Source organism: Trachypithecus francoisi, unplaced genomic scaffold, assembly GCF_009764315.1.
Source record: "Trachypithecus francoisi isolate TF-2019V2 unplaced genomic scaffold, Tfra_2.0 Lachesis_group14, whole genome shotgun sequence".
In the NCBI taxonomy this organism is placed as follows: domain Eukaryota; kingdom Metazoa; phylum Chordata; class Mammalia; order Primates; family Cercopithecidae; genus Trachypithecus; species Trachypithecus francoisi.
Window position 1 is genome coordinate 42,610,108 of NW_022681459.1, and position 26,925 is coordinate 42,637,032.

Here is a 26,925-nt window from a genome sequence, read left to right on the forward strand (position 1 = left end):
TGTCCTCCAAGCTGGAGTGCAGTGGTGCCATCTCGGCTCACTTCAAGCTCCACCTCCCGGGTTCATGCCATTCTCCTGCCTCAGCCTCTGGAGTAACTGGGACTACAGGCACCCGCCACCACGCCCAGCTAATTTTTTGTATTAGTAGAGACGGGGTTTCTCCATGTTAGCCAGGATGGTCTCGATCTCCTGACCTCGTGATCCACCCACCTCGGCCTCCCAAAGTGCTGGGATTACAGGCGTGAGCCACCGCGCCCGACCTAGCTATTTCTCAAATTCTGTGGGTCACAAGGGAAACCTGGCTAGAACATTTGGCCAGCTCAAGGCAAATGTGTCACTACTAACAAAGCAAAACATCATGAACACTTAACCAATTCATGATGGTTCATTGGTATTTTCTCTGTGTTAAAGACTGCATTTTTTACAGACATACTTTGTTGTCCTACCCACCTATCCCAGTGACATCTCCTTTGGCCATTCTCCACTCACCTGTCTACAGAATCAGCACTTTAGGGTGACCCCAGGTCAGCTGTGGGGGCCAGCACATTCAGGTTCCCCCATCGGCATTTGTTACCATGGAAGCCAGACAGAAGGATTCAGAAGCAGAGCATGTTGCGTTATTTTGATTTCCTGTCCTTTCCATCATGAGGTCCACTTAAGAGGCCAGTTTCTGTTTGTTTTGTTTAATGATTGCTTAAAGAATCCTGCAAGATATAGTTGCTATTTATATGATGGCTATAAACTGACGAGGCAAGAGCTGGTAAAAATAGCCTTGTGCAGTGTGGATTACCAATGGGGATTTCTGGTGTGCTTGGATGGAGGTAAGTGACCTCTGCTGCTCCTGTCACTTAGCTCACCCAGAAGTTGATAACAAGTAAGTAAGAATAGGGCTTATTCACTCCCGCCAAAGAAAGGGGGTGGGGCAAGGAAGAGCAGCTTGGGAAAGATTGTAATCAGTGGCAGAGGATGTGCAGGTGAGTCAGCTCTGTTCCGAATGGAACAGGCAGAAGTGGTTGAGGGAGCCTAGCAGGTGGGGGTGGAGGGGCACCGGGAGAAGATTAGGGGACCGTCTTCTAGGAAGGCAAAGCAGCACAGAGACAGCGCGGCACTGTTCAGCAGCAGTGGGGTCATAGTTTCAGAGGCTGAACCTACAGTGAGGGGGAGTTTGAGAAAGTGGAAAATGCTGTGGGGTCCTAGGTTAACACAGAATAAGGGCTGCTGGGTTAGCCTGAAGTCATGTAAAGAAGAATGTGATCAGTCTTCTGAAAAGCAAGAGGCTTAAACCCAGTAGGAAATGGCCGTTAATCTAAATAGGAAACTTAGCAATGGAAAAATTTTTTGAGGAGGATTTTGGAATTTCCCCTCCAGGAGAAGGCTAAGATTTATCAGAGCTGATATAGTACCTTAACAGCTCGTCGGGTCTAAGGGCCATGGTGGGTGACAGTCCCAGGCCTGTAGGGGTAAGCTGATCCAAATAAGAGATGTATCATGTTTTCACATTAGTTTAATATGGACGGGCCATATGCAAGGATCAAAATATGTTAAAGATAAGATAGTTCCTATTATTTTTTATTTTTATTTTTAGAGACAGGGTCCCGCCGTATTTCTCAGGATAGAGGGCAGTGGCACAGTCATAGCTCATTGCAACCTTGAACTTGCAGGCTCAAGTGATTCTCCTGCCTCAGCCTCCCACTTAGCTAGGACTATAGGCACATGCCGCCATGCCTAGCTAATTTTTAATTTGAATTAAATTTTTAATTTAAATTGAGCTCCTGGGCTCAAGCAATTCTGCTGCCTCACCCTTCCAAAGTGTTGGGATCACAGGTGTGAACCACTGTGCCCAGCCAGTTCCTATTCTCAAGCTCACATTTTAGTAGTAAATTTGTGTTACCAGAAAAATGAGAGTAGTTTTTCGACTTTCTCCCTTTATTTTTCCTTTGGTGGGTAAACCTTTCATCACTTCCTGAGGTTACTTTGCTTTTCCTTAGTAAAAAGAAAAAGAACAAGAGGTGATGTAAAACAGGTTTATCCTCAGATGTCCATGATGCACAGCACCCTGGATTTTAGCTGAAAACAGAAAGGACGATGACTCCAGGATACCGTGTTTCTGTTTAAGGACAGTCAGCCTGTCTTGATACGTTTTCCTTGTCCTGTTTCTCAGAGATTTTGATTCTTTGGATGAGCAAAATGTGGAGAAGAATAACCAACTGGCCTTTGACATTGCTGAGAAGGAGTTGGGCATTTCTCCCATCATGACAGGCAAAGAAATGGCCTCCGTGGGGGAGCCCGATAAGCTGTCCATGGTGATGTACCTGACTCAGTTCTACGAGATGTTTAAGGACTCCCTCCCCTCTAGTGGTAAGGCCTGGGAGGAGCTGCTGCACGGCCCCCGCTGCTGTGCTGTGGCCCGGCTATTCCTTCCTTCCTCTCGACTGTCCCGCAGCAGTGCTACCAAACACAAAGTTACTCTGTGTTTTTACCAGTTAGCTGTCAGAGAAATCTCTGGAGCTTTGCTTCATTATTTTTCCCTTCTCTAGTAGTATGTTCTCAATCCCTCATTCTTTCCCAAATCTTTCTTGCTGCATTTATAAAAATGCAGAAATCGTTCCTGTACCAAGTCTTTTTCCATGACTCCACCACCTTCTAGTGCTTGTGCTCTCAGAGCCAGCCTTTTTGAAGAAGTGGTTTGTGCTTGTGGCCTCTGCTTCTGCACGGCCCAAACTTCGTAACAGGTTATAATCCAGCTTCTCTTCATACTGCACTACCGCAGCTGTTCCCCAGTGAGGAGGATTCCCACCTCCTAACTCTTTTCTCAGTTCCCGTCTCTCACGCACTTGCTTTTCTGCATTGTTGGGCGCCAGAGAACAATGTCCCTTTTCTTGGAATTCTCTCGTCTCCTCCATGTCTGTGATCCTGAACCACACTTGTCCCCCTTCTTTCTCCTGTTACTGTGCCTTCTCTGGCTTCTTTCTACTCCTGCCTCTTAGCACTTCCCAAAAGTCTTTGCTTGGCCCTCAGCTTGCTGCCTCAGACTCTCATAGTGCTACAAAAAATATTCCTGTTGTCATTAATTGTCGCTTAGAGTAAGTGTAGCATGAGGCTAGAGTGTTGGCTGTGGGGTCTGACCTGGCTTTACAGTATCCCAGGCTTCCACTCTTGGCCTTAGGCAAGTTACTAAATTTTCCTGTGTCTCACTTTCTGTCAACCTGTCTTGTAAAATGGGATAATGGGTGTAAAATGGGGATAATATGTATAATTACATTGTGATGTGCCAAGAAGGATGTTCGGCCAGTGGAAGTACTTAATAAATGTTAGTGATTTACTATGAATTAATGACTATTTTAAAAATTACTGTTGTTATTAATGAAACATTGAAATCCAAAAAACTTGTGTTACCACCTTCCAGTACTTTCCAGCCCATGTATTCTTGTAGGGATCTGTGGCTTTTCCTGGTTAGCCGTGCCATTCTTACAACAGAAAGCCACAGCTCTAACACTGATGTACCCATTCAGTGCCACCCCTGTCTGTGTGCAGCTCAGAGTGTGGCATCTCCATACACTAAAACCAGGAACCCTGAGTTTATCGCCTCTCTGCTTTTCTCTCTCCCTCCCTGTCTGTCTGTGTCCTGAAATTTTTGTCACAAAAACGAGCCTTCAGTACTCTGCTGTAACTAACAATCACAGCCAGCTTCTAACTTCTGAAAAGCATAAGTGCAGGTTTTGGTAACTGAAGTAGATTGGGAAGAAGAGTCATTTTTGTTGATGTGGATGAAAAAAAGAAGGCTCAGTGTCCATACCCAAGTATGCATTTCCTCCATGGAGTTTCCTGCTGAGGCCACGTGTTGTCATAGCTGGTGAACCTTTAGACCTTTCTGAGGCTCTGCGAACCATCCATAAGGGAGAGTAGTTTTGGTCGGGATTTTGCAGTGCCCTCAAGGGCTGTGCTTGAACATCTCTGGTTTCTGTTCCCAGACACCTTGGACCTAAATGCTGAGGAGAAAGCAGTCCTGATAGCCAGCACCAGATCCCCTATCTCCTTCCTAAGCAAACTTGGCCAGACCATCTCTCGAAAGCGTTCTCCCAAGGTATGTGCAGGAGTCTCTCGACCAGCTGCAAAGCTAATGGCAAGGTATGTGTGGCTAGAATAATGCAGTTTCCCTTCTCCCTTGGTACAGGATAAAAAGGAAAAGGACTTGGATGGTGCTGGGAAGAGGAGAAAGACCAGTCAATCAGAGGAGGTGAGATTCACTTGGGGAATTGCTAGAATGGTCATGTGGAATAGCCCTTTTTGGTTAAAATCCTTCATTTCCACAATGGTATTGCCAGGTCTTTTACTATTCATCCTTTATGAGAATTTCTGCTGGGCTTTTTCTTTTCTTTTATTCTTTTTTTTTTGAGATGGAGTCTCGCTCTGTCGCCCGGGCTGGAGTGCAGTGGCCGGATCTCAGCTCACTGCAAGCTCCGCCTCCCGGGTTTACACCATTCTCCTGCCTTAGCCTCTGGAGTAGCTGGGACTACAGGCACCCACCACCTTGCCCAGCTAGTTTTTTGTATTTTTTAGTAGAGACGGGGTTTCACTGTGTTAGCTAGGATGGTCTCGATCTCCTGACCTCGTGATCCGCCCGTCTTGGCCTCCCAAAGTGCTGGGATTACAGGCTTGAGCCACCACGCCCGGCCTCTTTTCTTTTTTTCTTTTTTTTTTGAGATGGAGTCTCGCTCTGTCGCCCGGGCTGGAGTGCAGTGGCCGGATCTCAGCTCACTGCAAGCTCCGCCTCCCGGGTTTACACCATTCTCCTGCCTTAGCCTCTGGAGTAGCTGGGACTACAGGCACCCACCACCTTGCCCAGCTAGTTTTTTGTATTTTTTAGTAGAGACGGGGTTTCACTGTGTTAGCTAGGATGGTCTCGATCTCCTGACCTCGTGATCCGCCCGTCTTGGCCTCCCAAAGTGCTGGGATTACAGGCTTGAGCCACCACGCCCGGCCTCTTTTCTTTTTTTCTTTTTTTTTTGAGACAGAGTCTTGCTTGTTGCCCAGGCTGGAGTATAATGGCGTGATCTGGGCTCACTGCAACCTCCACTTCCTGGGTTTGGGTTCAAGCAGTGCTCCTGCCTCAGCCTCCCAAGTAGCTGGGATTACAGGTATGTGCCACCACACCCAGCTAATTTTTGTAAATTATTTACTTATTTATTTATTTATTTTGAGACAGGGTTTGGCTCTATTACCCAGGCTGGAGTGCAGTGGTGCAATCTCGGCTCACTGCAGCCTCCACCTCCAGTGTTCAAGCGATTCTCATGCCTCAGCCTCCCAAGTAGCTGGGATTACAGATGTGCACCACCATGTCCTGCTAATTTTTGTATTTTTACTAGAGATGGGGTTTCACCATGCTAACCAGGCTGGTCTCAAACTCCTGACTTAAGTGATCCACCCGCCTCGGCCTCCCAAAGTGCTGGGATTACAGGCCTGAGCCACCATGCCCAGCCAGGTCCCAGTACTCTTTATATGGCCCTAGCTTGAGACTTGCTGTCCGCTTGTGGACACGGGAGCTTTGAGAGCTGAGCTAGACCACTAGCCCCCGTGCCAGGTCCTGAGCGCACTTCTGTGAGGGAGGTACATGGGGGGAGCCTCCTGTCACAGTGTCGGGTTCTTTGGGGTTGGTATTGACCAGGAGGAAGCTCCCCGGGGCCATAGAGGAGAAAGACCAACCCTGGTGAGCACTCTGACAGACAGGAGGATGGACGTTGCCGTTGGGAACCAGAACAAAGTGAAGTACATGGCGACCCAGCTGCTGGCCAAATTTGAAGAGAATGCACCCGCACAATCCGTCGGCACACGGAGACAGGTAAACCCAACCCGTGCCTCACCCACACCGATGTGGTCAGGCCACACAAGAAGGGGGGATCTTTTCTGTCCATTGAGATGGGCTGTGTCACAGACCCTGGGGTTCACGGGCTCAAGACGGGCGTCTAGCTTTCCCTTGCCTGACTGCAGCAGAGAAGAGCCCTTTATCTGCTTGCTTCAGGCTCTGAGGGTCACTCTGTCCTCAGCATTCCGACCTGGATTGTCCCCTGACAAGAATCAGCAGAGGGGTCTAAAACAATCTGTATTCATATACCTGTACATCTGTGCACGTTTGCAGATATATTTAAATTTAGAGAAGTACACACTTACTGAGGAACATGCTGAGAATTACAGTAAAGGTAATGAAGCCACCTGTGATTCTATTAATTAATATTTTCCTGCCCTTCTTTCTGGTCTTTTTTTTTTTCAGTGTATTCTTGTTTTTGTAGATAAGGTCATTCTTAACATATACTTTTCAATTCTCCTTTTTTCATTTCACCTTAGGCATTCCCATGTTGTCCCTGACTCTTTACAAGCACCTTCTAGAATGTGTGGGCATCAGGCTTCTCTTAGCTGTTGCTCTAGTGTTGGATGTTCGAATTGTTTCTCATCTTTCATGATAAGATACAGAGATAAACGTTCTTATGATAAAGCTTCTTTTGTGTGTTGCAGCTGTTTCCAGGGATATTTTCCTAGGAATATGAGCACTGAGTGCTAAGTGGCACTCCCACACACCATGCATGAGAGTGCATGGCAGCAGCTTGTGGCTTGGGGTGTCTTTGTTAGGGTGTGTCTCTCCCCTTGCTTGTCTAAAAGTCACTCTGACTTCTTACAAGAGGTGGGGCTGGGATTTTGGAGATTCACACTGAAGGTGTCTCATAAATCTCCATGATAACTGGAGAGAGCAGCCGGAGGGCAGCGGCCCCTTCTCTGAATTTCCCTTCACTCTCTTTGTCTTCTCCATGCCCATCAGCCATTCTTCCTATGGACCAGATGGGTGGAAGCAGCTTTGCTTGGAGTCTGGCCATAATTAACTACCTGCCACATCTAGTCTTTGCACGCCAGTCTTTTCATGCTGTGGCTCACAGGAAAGGTGATGATATTCATTGATGAACAGTTGAGGTTGTCTGGAGGCTCTGGCAGCCCCAGGTTCACCTGCCTTGGGAAGGCTGGAAAGCTGCCCATTAGAGGAAGGTTGCCTCTAAGAGAAGGTTGCTTTCCTCATTTTGGATGGGAGTATTCGTTTTCCAAATCAGAATTAGTGGTTTCGACTCATAGAACATTTAGCTTGGAAAAGAGATGATGCATATTACAGCTTCTGTTTTCCTTTTTCTGTTCTTTTGCATTTGCTTTTGTTTTGGGGGAGGCTGTTTGCTTTGCTTCAGAAGTGTAACTTTCCAAGAATGAATCCTCCCTCTTCCCCACAGTTCACAGGTGTGGGGCTGTCCCCTGTGAGTTCTTTCTGTTCTTCTCCCACCTTAATGTACTTTTATTTTGTTTTGTCTCCATGTCCTGTCCCCACCCACACTTGGCCTGTGTGTCCCAGCTGACACAAGAGCGTGGGGCCAGCCAGCCGTCCTGCTGCCTGCCTGGGCAGGTTCGCCCTGCCCCCACCCCGCAGTGGAAACAGGTAAAGGAACTGCCAGGGCCAGGATGGGTGCTGTCTCTCCAGGCCTTCCCACCCACCTCCTGAGCCAGCCAGGGTTCAGGCCTGTGCTCTGGAATCCTAGCTCATGAGGGCCGGAAGTCTCTGCTCATTCGAGTAGTAGCTTTGGGAAAACATTGAACAGGCAGGACTGATTGACTGCATGATTTATGTAACTCCTGGGGATTTGAGAAAGCGTTAACAGGGAAACTGTTGATTTGGTTTGAAACTCGCTGAAGCGGTGTGGTAGGCGGCTCACCTAGGGGTACCCGAGCTCTTGGGTTTGCTGTTGTCCATTTGTCTCAAGCTGACTTTTTTCCAGCATATCTCCTCGTGACCCTGGGAGAGAGAATTCTGAGTATGTCAAGCCTGAGAATTGGGGCGTAGAGCCTCTTAAATGGGAAAATGTTATCCAGGAAAAGAGTCTGGAACTATGAGTTTGTGTTTGTTTTAAATCCGGGGTGAAAGTATTCCTGGATGTTTTATTGGTGTTCTCTCTACATTTAAATTAATGTTTTTGGAAATTTTCACTAAAACCTTGGCAGGATCTCCTGGAAAACTGCGTATCCTAAGTGGTACAGAATAGGGCAGGTGATGGCGTGCACTTTCTAAGAGAAAACCCAGCAGAGGAATTGGGAGCCCTGACTGTGGTTCCTCCATGTCCCAGATGAGCAAGTCCCTGCTCTCAAGTGGAGCCAGGGTTGCCTGCCTTGTAGTCTGATATCATTTAGGTCTGCTGAGATGCTGAGAGGGCCATGAGCTGGCCCTGGATGCCATCAGCACCTTCCGTAGTCGGTCTCCCCAGCCTCCTGTGCTGTAAAGTGACTTTATTGTCAGGAGATGCTGAGGGGTGGTGAGTTGGGTTTTATTTAAGTTACATTTCGGCAAAAACGTTCCTTTCTAACCATTCTTTTGTAACATAGCACATTAAAAACAGGGCCCAAAAGGCTGAGATGGAATTTGGGAGCACTGTCCAAACTCAAACAGAAGACAAATTCACCCTTTCTCTGTGCATGAGGGAGGTCTTCTGAAAAATCTAATTGGAAATTTACTTGCATTTCATTTTCTTAACCTTTGCCTTGATGTCTAGGTGGAAGATATGATTTGAAAGATGATGTTTAGTTGAGAATCTGTTGAAGGGAAAAGTGAACTCTAAATTGGATTCCAAAACCTCTTACAGTATTCATAACAGGTGCCTGAGGTGGGAGGAGCAGAGGGAGAGGAAGATCAGGAGTAACTCAGGCAAGTGAGGGGAACGGGTGGCTGTGGCTGGAATGGTGCTGAGGGCTGCTGGAAGCATGCTCCCTGGAGAATGTTGGTAGTCCCTGCCAGCGCAACTTGTCACCTGAGTCAGTATGGTCATGGCAGAATAGGAGACTGGCAGACTGTATGGGCAGTGGAACAGAACCATGAAAGTCAAACGCAGGTTCTGTGGGATGGGCACCAGAGATTACAATTGGAGACAGTAGCTGGGCAGATGTATAAATGAGACTTGATTGGTGAGAAATCGTTAGCGGTGAGAACCCCATTAGGTTCTTTGGTACCTTAGGGGATATCCAGTAGGGATCTGCGAATTTACCAGGTGGCAGGGAAGTAGCACTGTGAACTAAAACTCAGTTCTTATGTCCATGTGAAATGTATAGTATTCACATAGAACTTTCCCAGCTCTGAATCATGAATTTGGGCCTTCTAAATTTATCTCCTGAAAGAGTTGGAGTTGCAGTGTCAGATACTTGCAGAAACCTGGGACAGAGGAACCCCAGTGGTACCCGGGCCCTGCGTTTGATGCCTCCCATGGCTGGCCCTCCATATCTCCCTTCAGGAAGTGGGGCTGACTGCCAGCACCACATTGTGACTCCTAATGCTTCTCTGGAGGTGGTTCAGAGGCAGGAAGGCATTGCCTGGCAGGGTAGTGATAGCTGAGCTGACAGAAGGGCCCCCTTCAGCCTAGGTCATCGTATGGAAGAGGGAAAATAATAGCGGCTCAGCCTGCCAGTGGCTTCCCTTCATTTCCTTCCTTTGTAAGCACTGTGGCTCTTCCCTTCCCCATCCTTTTGCCTTTTGATCTCAGAAACACATCCTGAAGGCAAGCTCTGTGCGTTAACCAGCCCTAGTTTGGAAGTAGATTGTCATGGGAGCTCTGAGCGAGTACGGGGCTGTTTCCCCATGCCTCGTGGCTTCCCTGTTCCCCCGCTCCCTGCATGCTGCCCTGGGCACAGGGAGATGAGAGTTTCCCTGGAAGATACCCGAGAGGCCTGGGAATGTGTGGTTGTTTCTCAAATACCAGGGACTTTGGGGCTTTGTAAATTGTAGACAGACTCTCGAAGGGAATACAGTGGAGGGGGCAGAATGAGGGAAAAGCCAGGGACGTGTATATGGCATTTGAATGTTAGTGAGACACCTTTAATTTTGATATAATGCTCCTGCCTTTCTTGCATTTCCTTGTTAGTTTCCTGAAGCCCTTTGAGCCTCCGTGAGTGCAGGGACTGAGGGGAGGGCAGCAGTGCCAGCCACTGTCACAGCTGTGCCCTGAAGAGGCTGCTGCTTCGCTGTATTGGATGCACATGACCAAGCCCTTGAGAGGGGGTCTCTGTGTCCCCTCTTGGTGGTTGGCCTGTTTGCCCTTTCTCTCTACTCATCAACAAGCCTATTTCTTATATCCCCAGCTTCCCTGAGAAAACTGTTGTTCCCTGGCACACTGGTTCTCCCCAGTCCCGCAGATCACCTCTGTGGCTGTGCCTAGCAGAGGGTGCACATCCCACCTGGGGGCCCACGGGAGACCACTGGGCTGCCCTCTGAGGATGAAGGGGCAAGGAAAGGCCTCCCTGGGGTGCTTCTGACAAACGCCCTTCAGTCTTCCCAGAACCAGCCTCCACGTGGCCACTATTTGAATAATGTTCTCTCTGTTTGTGTCTGTTGGTGTAAAAGCAACGGGAAAAGGAGTGTTCTCGGACCTGCCCCAAAAAAGTGATCACCCTGTCTCCTTCCCCTACTCCACCTCCCTGTCGGACGCATGGCAGCCAGCAGGTGATCCTCTCTGCATGCTCCGTGGTCCTATCTCTGTCTCCCTGCCTGTCTGTGTAGGTGGCTAGTGTAGAGACCAAGTCAGTTTCCCTCTTATCAGCAGTAACTGTCAAGAAGAAAGGCCATGCGTAGAAACCATTTATGGTGGAAGCAACTTTTATGGCCCTCAAGATGGTGCATCCTACATTCACACCTGACCCTGGTCAGTCCCACCCACATCATGGAAACACGACTGTCCCACCATGAACTAGAAGTTCAGCTGTAATTGGTGTTTGTCACGCATCCGAGGCCCGGAAGCCCTAAGAGCAGCCTGTTTTTCTGAAACCCCACTGAAGGCAGCCCTTTTGTCTCGCTGCACGGTGAGGTGGGGTAAGGCCTTCGGGCGCTGCCACAGGGCTTCTCCATGTGAGTTTCGTTCCTTCTGATTCTGGGAGCTCTGCCTCTTGCCCATTCAGCATCTTCCAACAAACACTCCTCCCCGCTGTACTCGCACACCAGGCAGAGCATTCAGGAGCGGCCCTGTAGCCAGCCGCAGCTGTGGCTGGTGAGAACAGCAGGCAGTGAGGACGGCCATGTGTCTGTGGCATGTTTGTAGGATGGCATTGTTGACCTTCATGGTATGTTTCTATAAAATAAAATGTGAGTTTTAAGAGCAGGATCTATGGAAAGACATTTTCCCACCTAAGGTGGCCTATTTAAACTGTGACCGTAGTAACGAGACTGATTTTAAAGGCCCCACCTGTGTCCATGGTTCTCGGCACTGAGCCATTGCAGATTGAGCAGCTGCTGGGTGCCTTCATCTATACCAGAGCTAGCCGTCCTCAGCACCCGCTGTTGCCTGGGAAGCACACTCAATTCTTCTCAAGCCATGTCTCCATCAGTTCTCACAGTAACACTGTGAGGCAGGTGCTATTATTGGCTCCGTTTTACCAGGGAGGAGACTGAAGCATAGGGTGGAGAGGCCGTGTCACATGTCTGAGCCACATAGTAAGTGCTCAGTGCACAGTGAGGTGGGGTAAGGCCTTCGGGCGCTGCCACAGGGCTTCTCCACGTGAGTTTTGTTCCTTCTGATTCTGGGAGCTCTGCCTCTTGCCCCTTCAGCATCTTCCAACAAACACTTCTCCCCGCCGCACTCGCACACCAGGCAGAGCATTCAGGAGCGGCCCCGTAGCCAAACTGGAGTCTGGCTTGTGGGACCGGGGCCACACTCCGGCCTCCCCCTGCCCGCAGAGACATTATGCTCACGGGTGCTGGATAGGAGCAGCCACGTTCAGAGGCCTTGGGACTGTTTTTCTGCTGGCACACGGCTGTAAGGCGAACCCTCAGCCAGCCAAAGAGTAATGCAAGCAGCCTTCCCTGGTCCTGTGAGTGCAGCTCCTGGCTCCTCAGATGAGCAAGGCCATGTCCCTACCTACAGGTCTCTACCCTCTCACATATACCTTCCAGTCCATTCATCAAAAACACATTCACTTCTCCCTTTAGTAAATTATTCTTTGGCCCGATGCTCCTATTCAGGGACCACTCCCCACTCTGGAGTTTCCTCTGGACTGCTGTCTTAGTCATTTATTCTAGCCAATTTCCACCTCCCCACCTTTCCTTTCTAAAATGTCTTGTTGTGGAATGTGTCACCCTTTTAACCCGCCTCTCCTTCTAAACCTTCTATTTGATGCCTCTGATCTTATGCCACTGTGTGAAAGAAGTATGCTTGTTCCACGTTTGTGCTAACCATAGTTCGTTATTGATCTGTGTAGCTGGCCTCACTGGAGGCCGGCGGGGGCAGAATGGCTGTGCAGAAGGTTGGCCTTGTGTAGTGGGATTTGATACGGATGGGATTATGGTTACCTGGGAATGGGGTTAGTAGAGGAAGGGGATATGTGTTGAACTCTGAATTTCTGCCCCTGAATTTCCCACTGTTGCTTAGTAGGTCCAAACAGAGCATTATGCATGGAGCTTAAGTTTCTACTTTATTGCCAACAGACATACAGGGATCTTGATGCTGACAACCGTGGCAAGCAGAGCCCCCACCGTGAGAGGGTAAAAGAGCATGAACCCGTGGCATGGGATGCTGAGAGCCAGACAGACGGGGCACGCTGTGGTGGTGGGGCAGCGGGAGGGGATGTGGGGGACGGCCCCCTCCCCTTGCTTTTTGCACACTCTTGTCACCCAGCCAAGAGCCAGAATTATTTTTGCTAGCAGTGTTGAGCAGTGCAGATAGCATTCGCTGTAAAGCAGGCACTCATCTGGCATTCAGATGGGATGCTGACCCTAAGTGTGTGTGTTCTGGTAAAGGGCCTTAGTGACTTCCCGTTTCTGCCCACTGTTCCCCTTCCAATACCATGCTATTTCTACCCCCAAAATATGTGCCAGTGGTAGAATAGTAGCCTTGGACCATCAGATACAACTTCTTAGGGAAAGGGTCTAGATCAGTATTCAAGTAGCATTCAACAGTCACGGATCTTGAAGTGGAAATCCTAAGAGAGCCAAAGCTCTTACCAGCGTGAGGATTTTTCCAGTAGGGTGAGAATGAGGGGGAGAAAGGTAGGTGATGGCAAAATGGGGCTGTACCCATGGAAAGCTTTAGTCTTTCCTGAAAACTAAGGGGGAAGTTACTGATTGCAGCTGGCCGTCGTATAATGTGAGGGATAGCCGAGATGCCCAGTTAAAGAAGCTGGCTTACTTTAGGAAACTTTTGTTCTTGTTCGTACCCGTAAAGATCTCCGAGTGGCTGTAGCTCTGCAGCTACTGGGAAGAATCATCTCTAGTTGTTAATCTCACAAAAGCCATTTTGGTTTTTAACTCCCCTTCTGCCTTTGCTCTCTGAGAAATGCAGTTATGGCCAAGCAGTAAATTAGGTTACCCCTCGGACCCGATAGGAGCTAATCATAATGCCATCTTCCTGCACCCTCTCACCAGGCTAGCAGCGGGCAGTGTGTGTGCTGCCTGAACCTGGTGCTGGGTCGGGGAGAGGAGACTGGGCTGGAGGTGAGCGTCTTCCCCATTCCCTTTCCATGGCCTCGCCCCACTGTGCTCACCCTTTTTGGGGCTGCTCTCCCACGGCACTGTGTGCCCAGCCTCTTTCTCCCTTCTTCCCAGGCTGTGTCCCCTCAAAAAGGAAAACAGCCCTTTTCTTTGAGCAGGGCAGTGCCCTCCATTTTGGGGATTGCATATTTAATGAGAGACTGATAATGTTTAATGAAATAGTGCCTAAAAGAAGAAGGGAGGGGAAGGCCGGGCGTGGTGGCTCACGCCTCTAATCCCAGCACTTTGGGAGGATCATAAGTCAGGAGATCAAGACCATCCTGGCTAACATGGTGAAACCCCATCTCTAATAAAAATACAAAAAAATTAGCCGGGCGTGGTGGCAGGCGCCTGTAGTCCCAGCTACTCGGGAGGCTGAGGCAGGAGAATGGCGTCAACCCAGGAGATGGAGCTTGCAGTGAGCCGAGATGGCGCCACTGCACTCCAGCCTGGGCGACAGAGCGAGACTCCGTCTCAAAAAAGAAGAAGGGAGGGAAGCATGTTGAATAGGAGAGATTGCCAGTGAGAAACAATTTGAAGTTTAGGGCTGCTGTGGAGAGAGGGGAAGAGGTAGGGTTTTGAGCTCAGGAGGCAATAGTTTGCAGAGATGATTCTCTCTTTTTCCCTCTGAGCTGGTTTCTGCACTCCTCGGTGCAGGGCTCCAGATTGGATACTTTTGAGGACTTAAGTTCTTTTCTTGGACTTTGCCGCCGTCCTCCATAACCCTGCGTGTGTACTCACCTGCTCTCTGCCCACCTCTACCCAGCCCCCCACTCCTCCCCTTGGCTGTGACTGCTCTGCCCCCCAGGAGGCTACTGAGTCTTCCTCTTGCTTCCTTCTGGCGGGTGGTGCTTACAGCCGTCCTCCCCAGCTCCCTCTGGGTCCTGTGTTGCTGAGCCCAGGGCCAGGGAGCTGGCGAAGTGTCTGAAGCAGAGGCTGTTGAAGTACCAGGTAACTGCCACTCCATGTTGCCACTCCACGGAGCTATGAAGAGCACGTTGTGACTGAGGTAGAGAGTGTGACCGATCTGACTTGGAGCTGGAGGAGCAGACGGCTCCCTCGTACCATGAGTTAATGCTGTCCTTCCCACCTGTAAATAGTTCATTCTGAACCTGGTGGGAAACTCAGCAAAAGCTTTCAGTCACTGCCTCACTCTCTGGGGACTGGGTTCCTAGCTGCATGGGCCCACGGCTAAGGAAGACCCTTGCTCAGTTTTGTTACATGTGCTATGTGCAATCTGCAGAGGTCTTGGGCTCAAGCCTTTTCTCCTCATCTTTGCTTGGGATTCAGCTGCCTCCTTGGCAAGCAGAGCCTCTCTGAGCACTAGTGGAAGGAAGAGATGCTGCATTTCTGGCCCTTCTGTAGAAGGAGCAAGCTTCACTCTAGATTTGCTGTCTCTGCTGCCTGCTACTTCTAAGGCCAGTGGAGTGATGGGGTGGTGGGAGAATCTTTTTGCCCAGGAGAAATCCCAGCTCAGGCCGGGGGTTGCTCTCTGCAGAGCACAGAGCATGTGAGTCAACAAGACCCCCGCTCCCTCCCCTCCTTACCCACACAGAGGGAGGGCGAGGCTGTACTGGGTGGCCCACAGCTGCGGGACTGCGTTCCAGGGCGTGCTCTGCTGCAAGCATGAGGGAAGGACAGATAAAAGCAAAATGGAAGCCTTGCATGGGCCACTTATGCTTCTGGGAGCTACTTTTTTTTAGTACACATAGTATTTAGATAAAGGTCTAGAGTAAAAGGCTGTACAACTGCCAATCATCTTATGTTCAGAGGTCAGTGTGTGACTTAACATTTCCTTTAATTTTGTTTTTCTCCATCTTGTATTTTATAGCCAGAGCCTGAACCTCCTCGTCGATTTTTTGTCGACCAGTGGGAGCTTTCTCTTAGTCTCCGCTCCTCTGCCCGCCCCGCCTCTCCCTCCTCCGACTCCCTCCGACAGGTAGCATGGCCTAGGACTCACTAAAACTCTGCCCTCTGCAGCCTCCACTCACTTCACTTTTGCGAGTGTCATGTGCCCCAGGAGGTTGCAGTGTTCCTCACTTGGGCCTGTCTCCTGTAGGGAGCCGGCTGCATGTGTTGCTGTCTGCGTATGTCGGTCTGGTGTGTGAGGGCTGTGGCACACTCCTCAGCTAAAGTGGCTGCTGGCTTTCGTCCAACTGTATTTGACACATCCAGGTCTGTCAATGTGAACCGGCTTTGACGCTATTTCAACTATATCAAATAATAATAAACGTTTTTCGGCCCCTGGCTTTTTTAACTTCACGTCTTCCAAAATAGTATGTGTTACAAAGTAGGAACCACAGTGTAATTAAATCACCTCAGTGGAGGGGTGACCATGCAGTATTCTGGCTGCCTGTTGTCATCATTTGAGGAATGAACGCGGCTGTCACCTGAAGTAGTGCTGGTCCAGTTGTAGAGTTTCTAGAGAGACTGGAAAGTCTCTTTGCCACTCCTATTGGTATTTCCCATCCTGGGTTGATGCCGGACCTCCCGGCATACGTGCATGGTAGCATATGTACACATGTGATGTGCAGCAGGATAGATCCTGCAGTTGCTACATTTCTGCTACTTTTTAAGAGGAATGAGAAGGAAACCACTACTTTTCATGCCAGAAACAAGTAGAACTTGAGCCTTCACCTCTCTTGCAGGGATGCTCATCAGTGTTGCCGACTCGCTGAGAACTGAATGTGGCAGATGCCTTTGCGTGGGCAGCCCCAGACTGTCACTGCTGAGGTTGATGGTTTAGTTCAGGAGAGAAGGGTCCTGGCTGAGCAGTGAGGGTCCAGGGCTGGCTTGGTGTCCTGGCCTCATATTTGGCATCTGGCCCACACTCCCCTCCCGTGTGTCTGCTGCAGAATGAGAGAAATGCCATTTTCTGCTCCCTCAGTGTCAGCTATTAAGTTATCTGCTCAGCTCTTCCTGGTGTCTGTCTAAGCTTCCTTAGTGTGCCTAAAGAAGGTTTAGATCTAAGAGCCACGTGTTTGTCTTGGCCACTAATAGGTATAATCTGTGAAGTTAATGGGCAAATGGCACCAATCCTTGGGAATCTTATTTTTGAATTAAAAACTATAATTGTTTCTTCAGCTCAGCTGAGCCTTGAGCTGAGCCGTAAGAACGGCTTCCTCATGTGTACATCTGTGAGTCCCCCGAGCGCCTGCTTCCCCCTGCCCGGTGCTTCTGTGATTATTCCTCACACAAGACCTTATGCGTCTGTCCGTTCAGGCCATGCCCTGAGGGGGCTGTTGGCATCCCCAGGATAATGGCTCGTGGTGAGTTTCTGAGTCAGAATTAGGGTCAGGTTCCCCCCGGGGGCAGGGAGCCCCCTTACTCCATGAAGTTCATGAGAGGAGTGCCACCCACGTGGTGGCGTGGCCATCTCCACATGGAAGGGTGACCTGGTTGTGGGAGTCTCTAGAGGACTTCCTCTCGGGACAGGTCAAGGCAGGGCTGCCTGGGCACCCAGCTTAGGTGTGAGCAGGATAGCTCACGATGGAGACCTGAAAGTTTCTTCTGTGGTTTCTTCAGTGTTGCCAGAAAGAGGCTTGAGTTGGTTGGGTTTTTTTCTCTTACTTTTCTTCAGCCTCTAAAGTAATCCCTCCTGGCCTAGAACACATTCCCACCTCCCTGGGCTGATGGAGCAGCTTGGCTGCATGGCCACACTTCGTGGCCAACACGCCCAGCCCAGTCCAGAAGGCTTTGGCCTCAGCACCTGGATGGGCCACACGGGCCTCATCATACTGCCCTCAGACCCCCAATACCATCAGCAGGGAGAATGGGCTGAGAAGGCTTCTTCCAAAACAGCCTGGGAGCATTTGCTGCCTGTGGCAGGCATTGTGGGGTCAAGCATCAGGAAGCAGGAGATGGCGATGTCCGCCACCTACACGGAGGCGGCCTGTGCAGAAGCGAGCATGGCTCCTTCTGAGTGAGGAGATGGCCTCCTGGACCGTGAAAGGTGGCGTCAGCCTGGGCACCACTGCGTGCGTGGGGGTGCCCCTCGAGTTCTGTGAACGCAGCCTAGCTGCGCAGGACCCAGGCCCGGCCTGCCCGTCTCTGTGCGCATTCGCCCTGCCTTCTACCACTCTTGCCTGGAATTGTGCATTCCACAGAGATGGGAGAGACCCAGTTCTTCCCAAGGAAGACACTTTCCCTGCAGCGGTCCTGTCTGTGCTGGTACCCGTGTGTGGACACTGACACGATGTTTTTCTTACCACCCGGTTTCCCTGCCTGTGAGCACTGTGTTGGCATGGTTTGCTGCTGCACCTTGTATTCAAATTGCACTTTCCAGAGATTTCTTTTTTTCCCATGTCTTCTTAATTTATGTATTTTTTTCCTTCTCATTTTCCTTCATTCTGGTCATTTTGTAACCTTCAACCAATAGAAGTATATAAAGATGTACACGGGCGGAGTGAGCTCATTGGCTGAGCAGATAGCCAATCAGCTTCAAAGGAAAGAACAACCCAAAGCCCTTCTAGACAAGAAGGAACTGGTAAGAGACGTCTCCAGGCACTGTCTAGCTAGACCCAGCACAGCCGTGGGAAACACACCTGTGTGCTTGAGTCGCTTGTAACTTGCGTAGCCCGTGTATGCCATGCAGTAATTGCTTTTGAGGTTGTCTGGATTTTGATAACCAAATTTCTAAGATTGCAGTAGTTGTTGTGTGAGTCCAGGGACCCACATATATTCATGTGAACTACATCAGCACTGAATAGATACAGATACAGCTACCCTCAGAACAGGGCTCTGCCAGCGTTTCCATTTGAGCTAGGGACCCTCGGGCCCCTTCCTGCCTTTTTCCATGTGCGTCTTTTCCATCGTGCCCCTCCCAACCCTTCTCGCCCCTCTCCTTCCATCGCTGTTTCTCTAAGACTCTTTCTTATCAGTATTCCCCAGCGTCGCCAGGCTGTATCATAGCATTACTCAAGTCTGGTGTGAGGCACTGTGATGCTGGCTCCCTCGTCCACGGCAGCCTGACCCGGGTTTTCGCGGTTGTGCCCAGTGTTCCTTGTCAGCGTGTGGAGGCAGTGACTGTGGTGGTGCCATCACTCTGTGGCAGAGCCAAGAGCACGGTTGACCATAGCCAGTCAGTAGTCTGGCTCAAAGCAGACCACTTAGTGAGGGTTGGCTTTGTCTCGCCAGGCTGTGCCTCTAGGAGGGCCTGTGCAGCACTCCCTGAGGTGCCCCCCTTCCTCCCAACCACCACCTGCAGGGCTCCATGAAGAAGGAGTTCCCGCAGAACCTGGGAGGCAGCGACACGTGCTACTTCTGCCAGAAGCGGGTCTACGTGATGGAGAGGCTGAGCGCCGAGGGCAAGTTCTTCCACCGGAGCTGCTTCAAGTGCGAGTACTGCGCCACCACCCTGCGCCTCTCAGCCTACGCCTACGACATCGAGGATGGTGAGATGCCCTGCGCCTCAGGCCCCACGGAGAAACTGGGCTTGGACAGTGTTTCCATCTGAGCTGGGCGCCTTTGGGCCCCTTCTGCCTTCTTCCATGTGCATCTTTTCCATCATGCCTCTCCCAACCTTTCTTGCCCCTCTCCCTCCACCGCTCTTTCTCTAACACTCTTACTATCAATATTTCCCAGCGTCACCAGGCTGATGAGAATGGCATGCATTTACCCAAGTCATTTCCCTGACTTCAGGGACACTTGTATTCTGACCTCAGGCTGCGAACTTGAGATAAAAGGAACACAAGATGAGGTTTTTGTCTTTACTTTACAGAAGGGGACTTGCACATCCGTAGAAGTCATATATTTTGCCTCAGGTTGATGATGACAGCCAGTTGGAACTGGGTCCCAGGCCCCTGGGTTCTCAGACATTTGCTCTTGGAGATGCCTGCAAGGCGGCCCGTGTTAACGCCTCTCTGGCATCTGTCTGATCTCTCTCTGGTGGTATGTGAACCATTGCACAGGGCCTGAATCTGATTTACTGTGGTGTTCAAGGCCTGGTCTTTGGCAACATGTGCCAGTTTTTACAATGGAAAGACCTTGACAAGGTAAACAGTAGAGAATTCTGCACACAGATGATAGAGCCATCATGACGGGCAGAGGCAGGCTGGCTGCCATCTGAGGACCCTGCATTGATGACCCCCATCCCCATTCCTATAGGATGCTGCAGGGACTTCGTGGGAGGCAGTCTTATAGATTCCAGAGTAATGAGGGGGCCTAGATTAATAGGAGAGGCAGTAATCTTTATAAGGTGGCATAAACATCCTGACATTGATAGAAGATTGCATGGCTGTGAGATTATACAGTGATGTCATACAGGAGAGGGATGCCATGCAATTAGGACCTAGTCACTTCAGCTGTCTCAAGGCTGAACAAACGGGCACCTCTGTCAGAAGGAGCAAGGAAGGAGCCCAGAGAGGTGAGCCAAGAAAGATTGACTCCTGCATGGTGCCTGGCCCTTCTACTATGTTGGTAAAAAGCACTCCCGAGTCAGGGAAGAGTGGAAGAATTAGGATGCTGTTTAGATAAGGCAGGCGGATTGTTTGCTGTCAAGTCTTTTGTTCCACCTCTCCCACACACCTGCTCTTTGGATAGCGCATTTGATCTCAAGGATGGGGCCTGGCACAGGGAGCCACCCAACCTCGCTCAGCTGTCCCTGATGCTCAGGGTGTTCTAGTTCTCCTCTCACTGTGGATTCTGCCCAGAAAGAAGATGCTGCAAGGCGCAGCTGATTGATCTACGGGTACTTTTGCCCATGGGTGTGTGTGCATCTTTGCTGCCTTCTGTGGAAGATGTGGAAGTGTAATGTGTGCCTCCAGGAGCTCACGGTCCTGTGGGGATGGGGCCCGTGAGGAGTAGCAGGCGACACGAGTGTGTGCAGCAAATGGCTCTGTGCACAGCCTAGGTTGTGGCTTTGTAGACGCGCGGAGAGGAGGAAATCTGTAAAGTTCAAGAGTGGCTTGGAATGACCTCGCTGACCCTTGGCTAGACTTTGAGAGAGAAGGGTATGGTGGCGGAGTAGAGGGCAGACGTGCGCACCTGGCAGGAGCTCGGGTGGCAGCGAGAGGCCGGGACAGGATGAGGCCAGCCTGGTTGAGTGCAGTATTCTTAACACTGGAGCAGAAAAGACAGCCGTTCTAAACCAGCTCCCCAAATTTTAACCCAGCTAAAATTTTCATCAGCTTAGCCCCTTCACAGACCTCCCCCTCATCTGTCAGAGGACAGATGGACTACAGCCAGTAAGGAACTTTAGCGGCACTGAAGTTTTGGCCTGTTTTTTATCCAAGTTGCCGAGTGTCTCAGAAGTCTAACTGAAGAGGCTCAGAGAACAGAGAATAAACTGGGGAGGTTGTGGCATGAGGAAGTAACCGAGGCCTTGTGCTGGGCCCCAGCTCATCACGCCCTTTGTCCTCACAACAACCCCATTAGGTAACTCTTTTTATTATTGTAATCAGAAGTCAGGAAGCTGAGTTCAGAGAACTTATATGTTGTTTGTCCAAATTGACACAACTAGTAATAGCTCACTTGCACCAAATGACACCTAAGATTCATTCCAGGGCAGAGATTCAGGGATTGTGACTCCAGGCCCGCTGCCAACTCCATACTAGTAAATTAAGAATCATATTTGAAGATGTCCCCGTGTTTTACTTGTGGTGGTATTTGTTCTATCTTCAGCTCTTTCTCGAGGATGCCGTCTGCTCAAACACAGAGCTGCTCTTTTTTTGCAAAGCACTAGCTCGTTTGTGATCACTGCAAGCTTTTAAGACAAGGACTCTAAATTAGTATCAGGCCTTCCCTGTCATCTTGAGAAGAGACACACACTATCTCCACAGGTGATGTGTGCAGGGTGGTCCTCATCAGTGATGAGCCTGAGACTGTCTCCATGCCTGCCTCTGTTACACCCCAGTCTGTTTCCACAGAGCAACTGCAGGGATTTTGAAAGGTGTGACTTGGATCTCACCAGTGTCCTAGCCACTGCCATGCAGACAGAGCCCACAACCTTGTCCCAGGTGGAGAGAGCATTGCGTGTCCACCCCAGCGTCTGCCGTCAGCTGCCCGCAATGTGCTGCACTCTTTGCTCCAGTGTCTTTCCATCCCATAAGCGTAATGAAGCCACTGCTCCTCAGGACGTGGCTCTGCTGTGTCCTCTCCTGGAGTACACCCCCTGGTCTCCACAGGGTGAGCTGCACGTGGCCCACATCTTCATGTGGCGCTCCTCAGAGAGGGGTCTGGCTCTTTTGAAAGAGGGCAGCTGCCCAGGCACCGGTGCGCCCGTGTGGTTCTCCATGCAGGACTCGCACTGTGTCATCTTACCCATGCGTCTCAGGAGAACAAGCCTGCCTGCCTGCCTGGGGGTCTCGGTGTTCATATCGGAGGCTGTCATACGGTGGCACTCAGGCCTGGGTGAATGAAAGAATGGACGGCCCACTTGACCTTGGGTTTGCCCTGTGGCCATCTGTTTTCTCCATTTCCCTTTTCCAGTCACTCCCGTATTCAGTTTTCAGGATCCTTAATTTGGACCATTGAGAATCAGTCACTTGACTGAATAACCCACAATTCGTAACTAATTTTTAAAAATATAGCAAGGCTGGGTTTCCCACTGAGGCAGGCATGGTAGTGTCGTGTTAGTCCAGGCTCTGGCACCAGCATCCTGAACCACATCCGCCTCTGCGGTTCACTGACTGTGGGACATGCTGGGCAGGTCACTCAGCCTTCTGTGCCTTGCTGAGGAAGAGGTGGATACGAATGGCACCTGCCTCACCGGCTTGTTTGAGGATTAAATGAGTTGATAGATGGAAAGCAGTTAAAGTAGTGTCTGGCACTTGGCAAATGTTAACATTAAAATTAGTGCTTTTTTTTTTTTAATAAGCAAAAAGTGCCATCGTCTTGAGTTTGGGAAGGGATATGGGGAGATGCGCACATATGATTTGTGCCACCTCATTTAATATCTCCACCTATGAAGTGGGTACTGTGTTCATCTCCATGGGAGGAGACATGTTCCAAAAGACAGATGAGTTCACACGGCTGCTGAGCATTTGAGACGGTGTTAGAACTGAGATCACACTTAGCGCCCACGTTCCTCGCATCGCCTGTACTGCTTTCCTAGAGAACACAGTTTGCTGGAACTTTCTGATTAGGCTTGGAGGTCTTGTTTCTGAAATGTAAACCTTCTTTCTTTATTAGTTGAGGATACCAGAGCAGAGTTCAAGGAGGATTCGGTTAAGTTCAATTGAGTTAGAGTTTAAGATCTGGGATTCCACTTTTGCAAAAACAAGCAAATTCATGTAGGAAAAAAATAGAAGGAAGAAATGAAAGCCATGATAGCATTTTAGTTTTCTGATACTGTAAGAAGCAATGCTCTTGGTTACAAGTAATGGAAACCCAGTGCAGATTACAATTGAAGCCTTAGCTTGACAGCTTCCGGCCAGATAGCAGTCCTCAGGGAAGGGCTGCCCCTTCCCTCACCTCCCTCAGCATCCCCATAACGTCTCCAGCGAGCCTGCCTGCCTTTAGCCACATGCCAGTCCCCAGAGCACCCTGTCCTGGGTGGGGTGGAGGGAGTGAGTTGCTGAGTGGCCTGGGTCATACGTGACTGGTGGTGGAAGCTCAGGCCAGGTGGTTGCCAGCCCCTGTCAGAGTCTCATGGAGGAGGGAAGGGTATTTCTTAAAGAATGAGATACAAAACAGACCAAAACAAGTAGCACATGATCCAAGCACTTGTACATCTTATCTTATCCTAATTATTGGTAGCCAACATGTACAAAAGCTGAGTGGCTTATTCAGATGGAAAAGGAAGTTGTGGCCAAGCTCCAGGCGACAACCCATGGCTCCACCCCCCTGGTGGAGATACAGGCGGTAAGATTGGCGGGCTTTTGGCTGTCAGGATCAGGGGTCGCCACTGTAGAGTCTCTGCATCCTGACCAAGTGCCGGTAGCCAGTGAATCATTCTAAGAAAGTATACTAGGCATTGTGAAAAGTATTTAAAATCTGTGTCTTCCTAATAGATTTATTCAGCATTGGGTAGGGAGTGCAGGTGAAACAAGTCAGTTTCTCTGAAGGAAAAGACGAAAGATAGATCATCAGGGAAAAGGAAAGGGAAGAATGCCATCTTACCCTTATTTTCTTTGACATTTAGGTCCTCTTGTAGCTTTGAGATCAGGAAAGCTCATTTCTCTAAGAAGCAGTCTCTACAAATGAGGAAAGTGAAATGAGATTACTTCTGTTTCAGCAGTTTTTATAGTAGAGTTTATCATTTGAGATTCAAAAGTCTTCGCTCTTTAAGTGAGAGTAAAAAAATGACTCTGTGGGTTAATTCCATTACCAAAGTCATGGAGAAATTCAAGTCCAGTGTTGTTCAGATTTTTCTGACCACACTCCCCATGGGGATACACATTACATTGAGACCCAGACACAGCTGCAAGTTCCAAGAAGTAATGTTTTATTCTCATCACGCCACAGTACACTCTGGTTTCGTTTCGTTTCTGTTCTGTTCTATTCTATTCTATTCTATTCCATCCTACTTATAATCCATTGCAGTATTTTTTGTTTTCTAATGTCCTTTCCTGCTGATCCTGACCTTCTGAGGGGACTGGGAGGGGGTGAGGGATAGGGTGCAGGAGGGAGAGCAGCAGAGATGGGCCTGTCAGAGCCGATGCCTAGCGATGCCGCACCCCTGCAGCCTCCACGCCTCCACCCCTGCAGCCTCCACCCCGCACTTGTATTCATTCTTGCTTTCCCCAGCAATGCTACTCCCAGCGTTTCATGTGACCACATCTTTGTTCCTCACACACTGCCACTTTGTTTGCTGGCCCTGCCACACAGGCCTCACATCTTCGCTCTGGGCACTGATTGGGTGATGGCTCAATGGCCTTCACATTCCCAAAGGAAAAGACCCCGTTCAGGCCAGGGGAGAGGAGGGCTAGAATCAAAGTTTACTGGGGGGAACCGGCTTCCCAGTAAACCAGAAAGCTGGGCCCAGGGAAGGCTGGGTGGCTTGATGGCCTCCTGAGGCTGGAGGAGATGGAAAGGAGTGGCTGAGACCAGGGAGGCTCGTTCAGGATCGGTGCCTGGCTCATCGCCTCTGTCCCTGCCTCTTGCTGTCTGCAGGTAAATTCTACTGTAAGCCACACTACTGCTATCGACTCTCTGGCTACGCACAAAGGAAGAGACCAGCGGTGGCTCCCCTGTCTGGAAAGGTAATGGTGACCATCCTGTAAGTGGGGGAGAAGCAGTGGGTGTTGCAGCAGTGTGGCTATGGGCCAGGGGCGGCCAACCTGCAAAGACCCCCCTGCGGCCTTGCCTCTCCTGGGAGTGGGGAGGGCCCGAGACGCAGTGGCACCCCAGGTGGGGAGGGAAGCATCTTTCATGGATGATCTGAAGTTGCCTCGCTAAGGTGAAGGCTCCACCTGCCGCCTGAGTGGGACCCAGGAGATGATGCAGCTCTCCGTCTCAGCTGCGTAGACATCTGCCTTTGTCAACACATATCTTTCTGAGAGGACACCCTGCCACTGGGGTCGTGCCCACTCATGTTCCACATGATTAAAGCCTCCCCCAGAAGGGCAGAGTGGGAGAGGAGACTCTGTCCGGAGGATCCGCTCCTCGGTGACCCCACCTTCACTCCCCACACCCAGAGGGCGCCCTGCCTACAGGGCGTTTCACTTATTCTGTGAGTTATTTGAGAACTTTCTCCTTTCTTATGCTCTTTTTAATGAGGGTGGCTTCTCCACCGCTCTTTGCCAAGGTGAACCCAGCAGTCTCTTCAGCATGGCTGCCACCTTGTCAGCACACCTGCCTGTCAGTCCCCCTTGAGGGCTTCTGTTGCCCACAGAGGGACTTGCAGGAAGAGGTGCACCTGGGTGGATCTAGACGTTGACTCCCGGTGACTCAGGAGGCTGAGGTGGGAGGATTGCCTGAGCCCAGGAGGTTGGGGCTGCAGTGAGCTATTATGACGCCACTGCACTCCTGCCTGGGCGACAGCAAGGCCTTGTCTCTTAAAAATAAATAAATAAAATTTAAAACCAGCCTGTCAGATTGTCAGTGCCTCTGGGGCTTTGAGGATTTGAGTGCGTCAGTCAGAGCCACTCTTGTTTTTCCATGAACTTTCCTAGGAGACCAAAGGACCCCTGCAGGATGGCCCCACCACAGATGCCAACGGACGGGCCAGTACCGTGGCCGGCTCGACTGAGAGAACCCCAGGTAGCCTCACTTCCTTGTTTGGCTGGGTGGCGCGTCACTCCCTCGGCCTCTGTGACAAGGCCAAGGGCATGAGCCAGCACCTCCAAAGCAACATTTCTTCATTTGGGCATCAAGTGGCCCAAAACCCTCTGGACTCCTTTTTCATGTGCCAGCTGCTTGCGTTCGGAGTCCCCTTTCTCTATGGCCTGTCGGAGGTGCTGGTGCAAATCGGAGGGGAGTTCCACTGGCAGGCTGTGGCCCAGTGAGGGGGCCATCCGGTGGGCGGCAGAGCCATGAAGTGCGATCCCTCAGCCCCGTCCAGCAGCATCACACATGAGGGCGGCCCTGGTCCTGTGTGGGTAGACAGGAGCTTGCAGGCACTCAGACACTGCTCCCATTATCACTCCTGATGAGGCCAAGGCCACTCGGTCCCTCATGCAGTTTGCTTCCAAGCTCCTCTGATGGCCTGGAGCTGCACTGATTAAGCCCCATGGTCTGGCTTTGCGTTAACCTTCACTTAAGATTCTGCGTCCTGTTCCGTGTCACTGTGTCTGGATGAGCTGTGGCTGCTCTCCTGTCTGCCCTGCACCGTGAGGGGGCATGCCCCGTCCTGACCCCGTGGCCACTGGGCTTCTCATGAGGTCCCAGCCCTAACCTGTCCCACTTTCATGACCACTTCCTTGTGTTGGGAGGTGAACAAAACCATCTCTACCTCTAAAAACACATTTATTCTTGTCATAGCATGGCAGGACTTGCCGGGTTTGTGGGTACAAGGCCTGTTGGGAAGAATTATGTAGGTTTTTTCCTTAAAATGGCCTCTCTCAGTTCCATGTAAAACTTGTCTGTGAGATGCGTCTGCAGCTCCGCAAACTGCTGGGTGTTCTGAATGTCCCACATGCAGCTCCAGGTGGTTCACAGCCCAGGGTCACTGGGGCAAGAGGGGGCCAGCAGGGCTGTGTTTCTGTCTGTCACACTTTCCTCTTGTTCAAAACACATATATCTCAAGCAGCTATGTACAAAACTGGTAAAAATTGAAGATGGTCAGCCAATGCCAGGAACCGTGGAGGAGTTGGTCATAGAATTCCTGTGGTGGGACAACAGAAGTACCCATTTGGCCCTCACTGAGGTTCCAGAGATGCATCCTTTCCCTTCCCTAAGAGCTGGTGCATGTAGGCCTTGTGGTGCTCATTCTGGGAGAGGGAACATGTGCCCAGAGGCTAGGCGGCACACCCTGGGAGCAGTGAACTGGAGGCCGGGACCCAGCAAACCCCAGCCAAGCC

General features: G+C 50.4%; 1 protein-coding gene and 1 long non-coding RNA gene across 2 annotated transcripts in view; one reads left to right on the plus strand and one right to left on the minus strand.

Annotated features, from left to right (window-relative positions):
* Positions 1 to 26,925, plus strand: part of MICAL3 (microtubule associated monooxygenase, calponin and LIM domain containing 3) — a 122,195-nt gene that overhangs the window by 19,005 nt on the left and 76,265 nt on the right. Inside the window, 12 exon segments of the mRNA XM_033232996.1 lie at positions 2,162 to 2,358; positions 3,972 to 4,084; positions 4,175 to 4,237; positions 5,666 to 5,839; positions 7,385 to 7,468; positions 10,412 to 10,510; positions 12,485 to 12,541; positions 15,357 to 15,464; positions 17,904 to 18,011; positions 18,732 to 18,918; positions 24,578 to 24,666; positions 25,579 to 25,666. Coding sequence (XP_033088887.1) covers positions 2,162 to 2,358; positions 3,972 to 4,084; positions 4,175 to 4,237; positions 5,666 to 5,839; positions 7,385 to 7,468; positions 10,412 to 10,510; positions 12,485 to 12,541; positions 15,357 to 15,464; positions 17,904 to 18,011; positions 18,732 to 18,918; positions 24,578 to 24,666; positions 25,579 to 25,666 — 1,367 coding nt within the window.
* On the minus strand, positions 10,931 to 23,923 carry LOC117096069. The gene is made up of 3 exons (XR_004442333.1): positions 23,793 to 23,923; positions 23,585 to 23,658; positions 10,931 to 11,132 (listed from the first exon to the last, which is right to left on the minus strand). It is a non-coding gene; the product is annotated as an uncharacterized LOC117096069 (long non-coding RNA).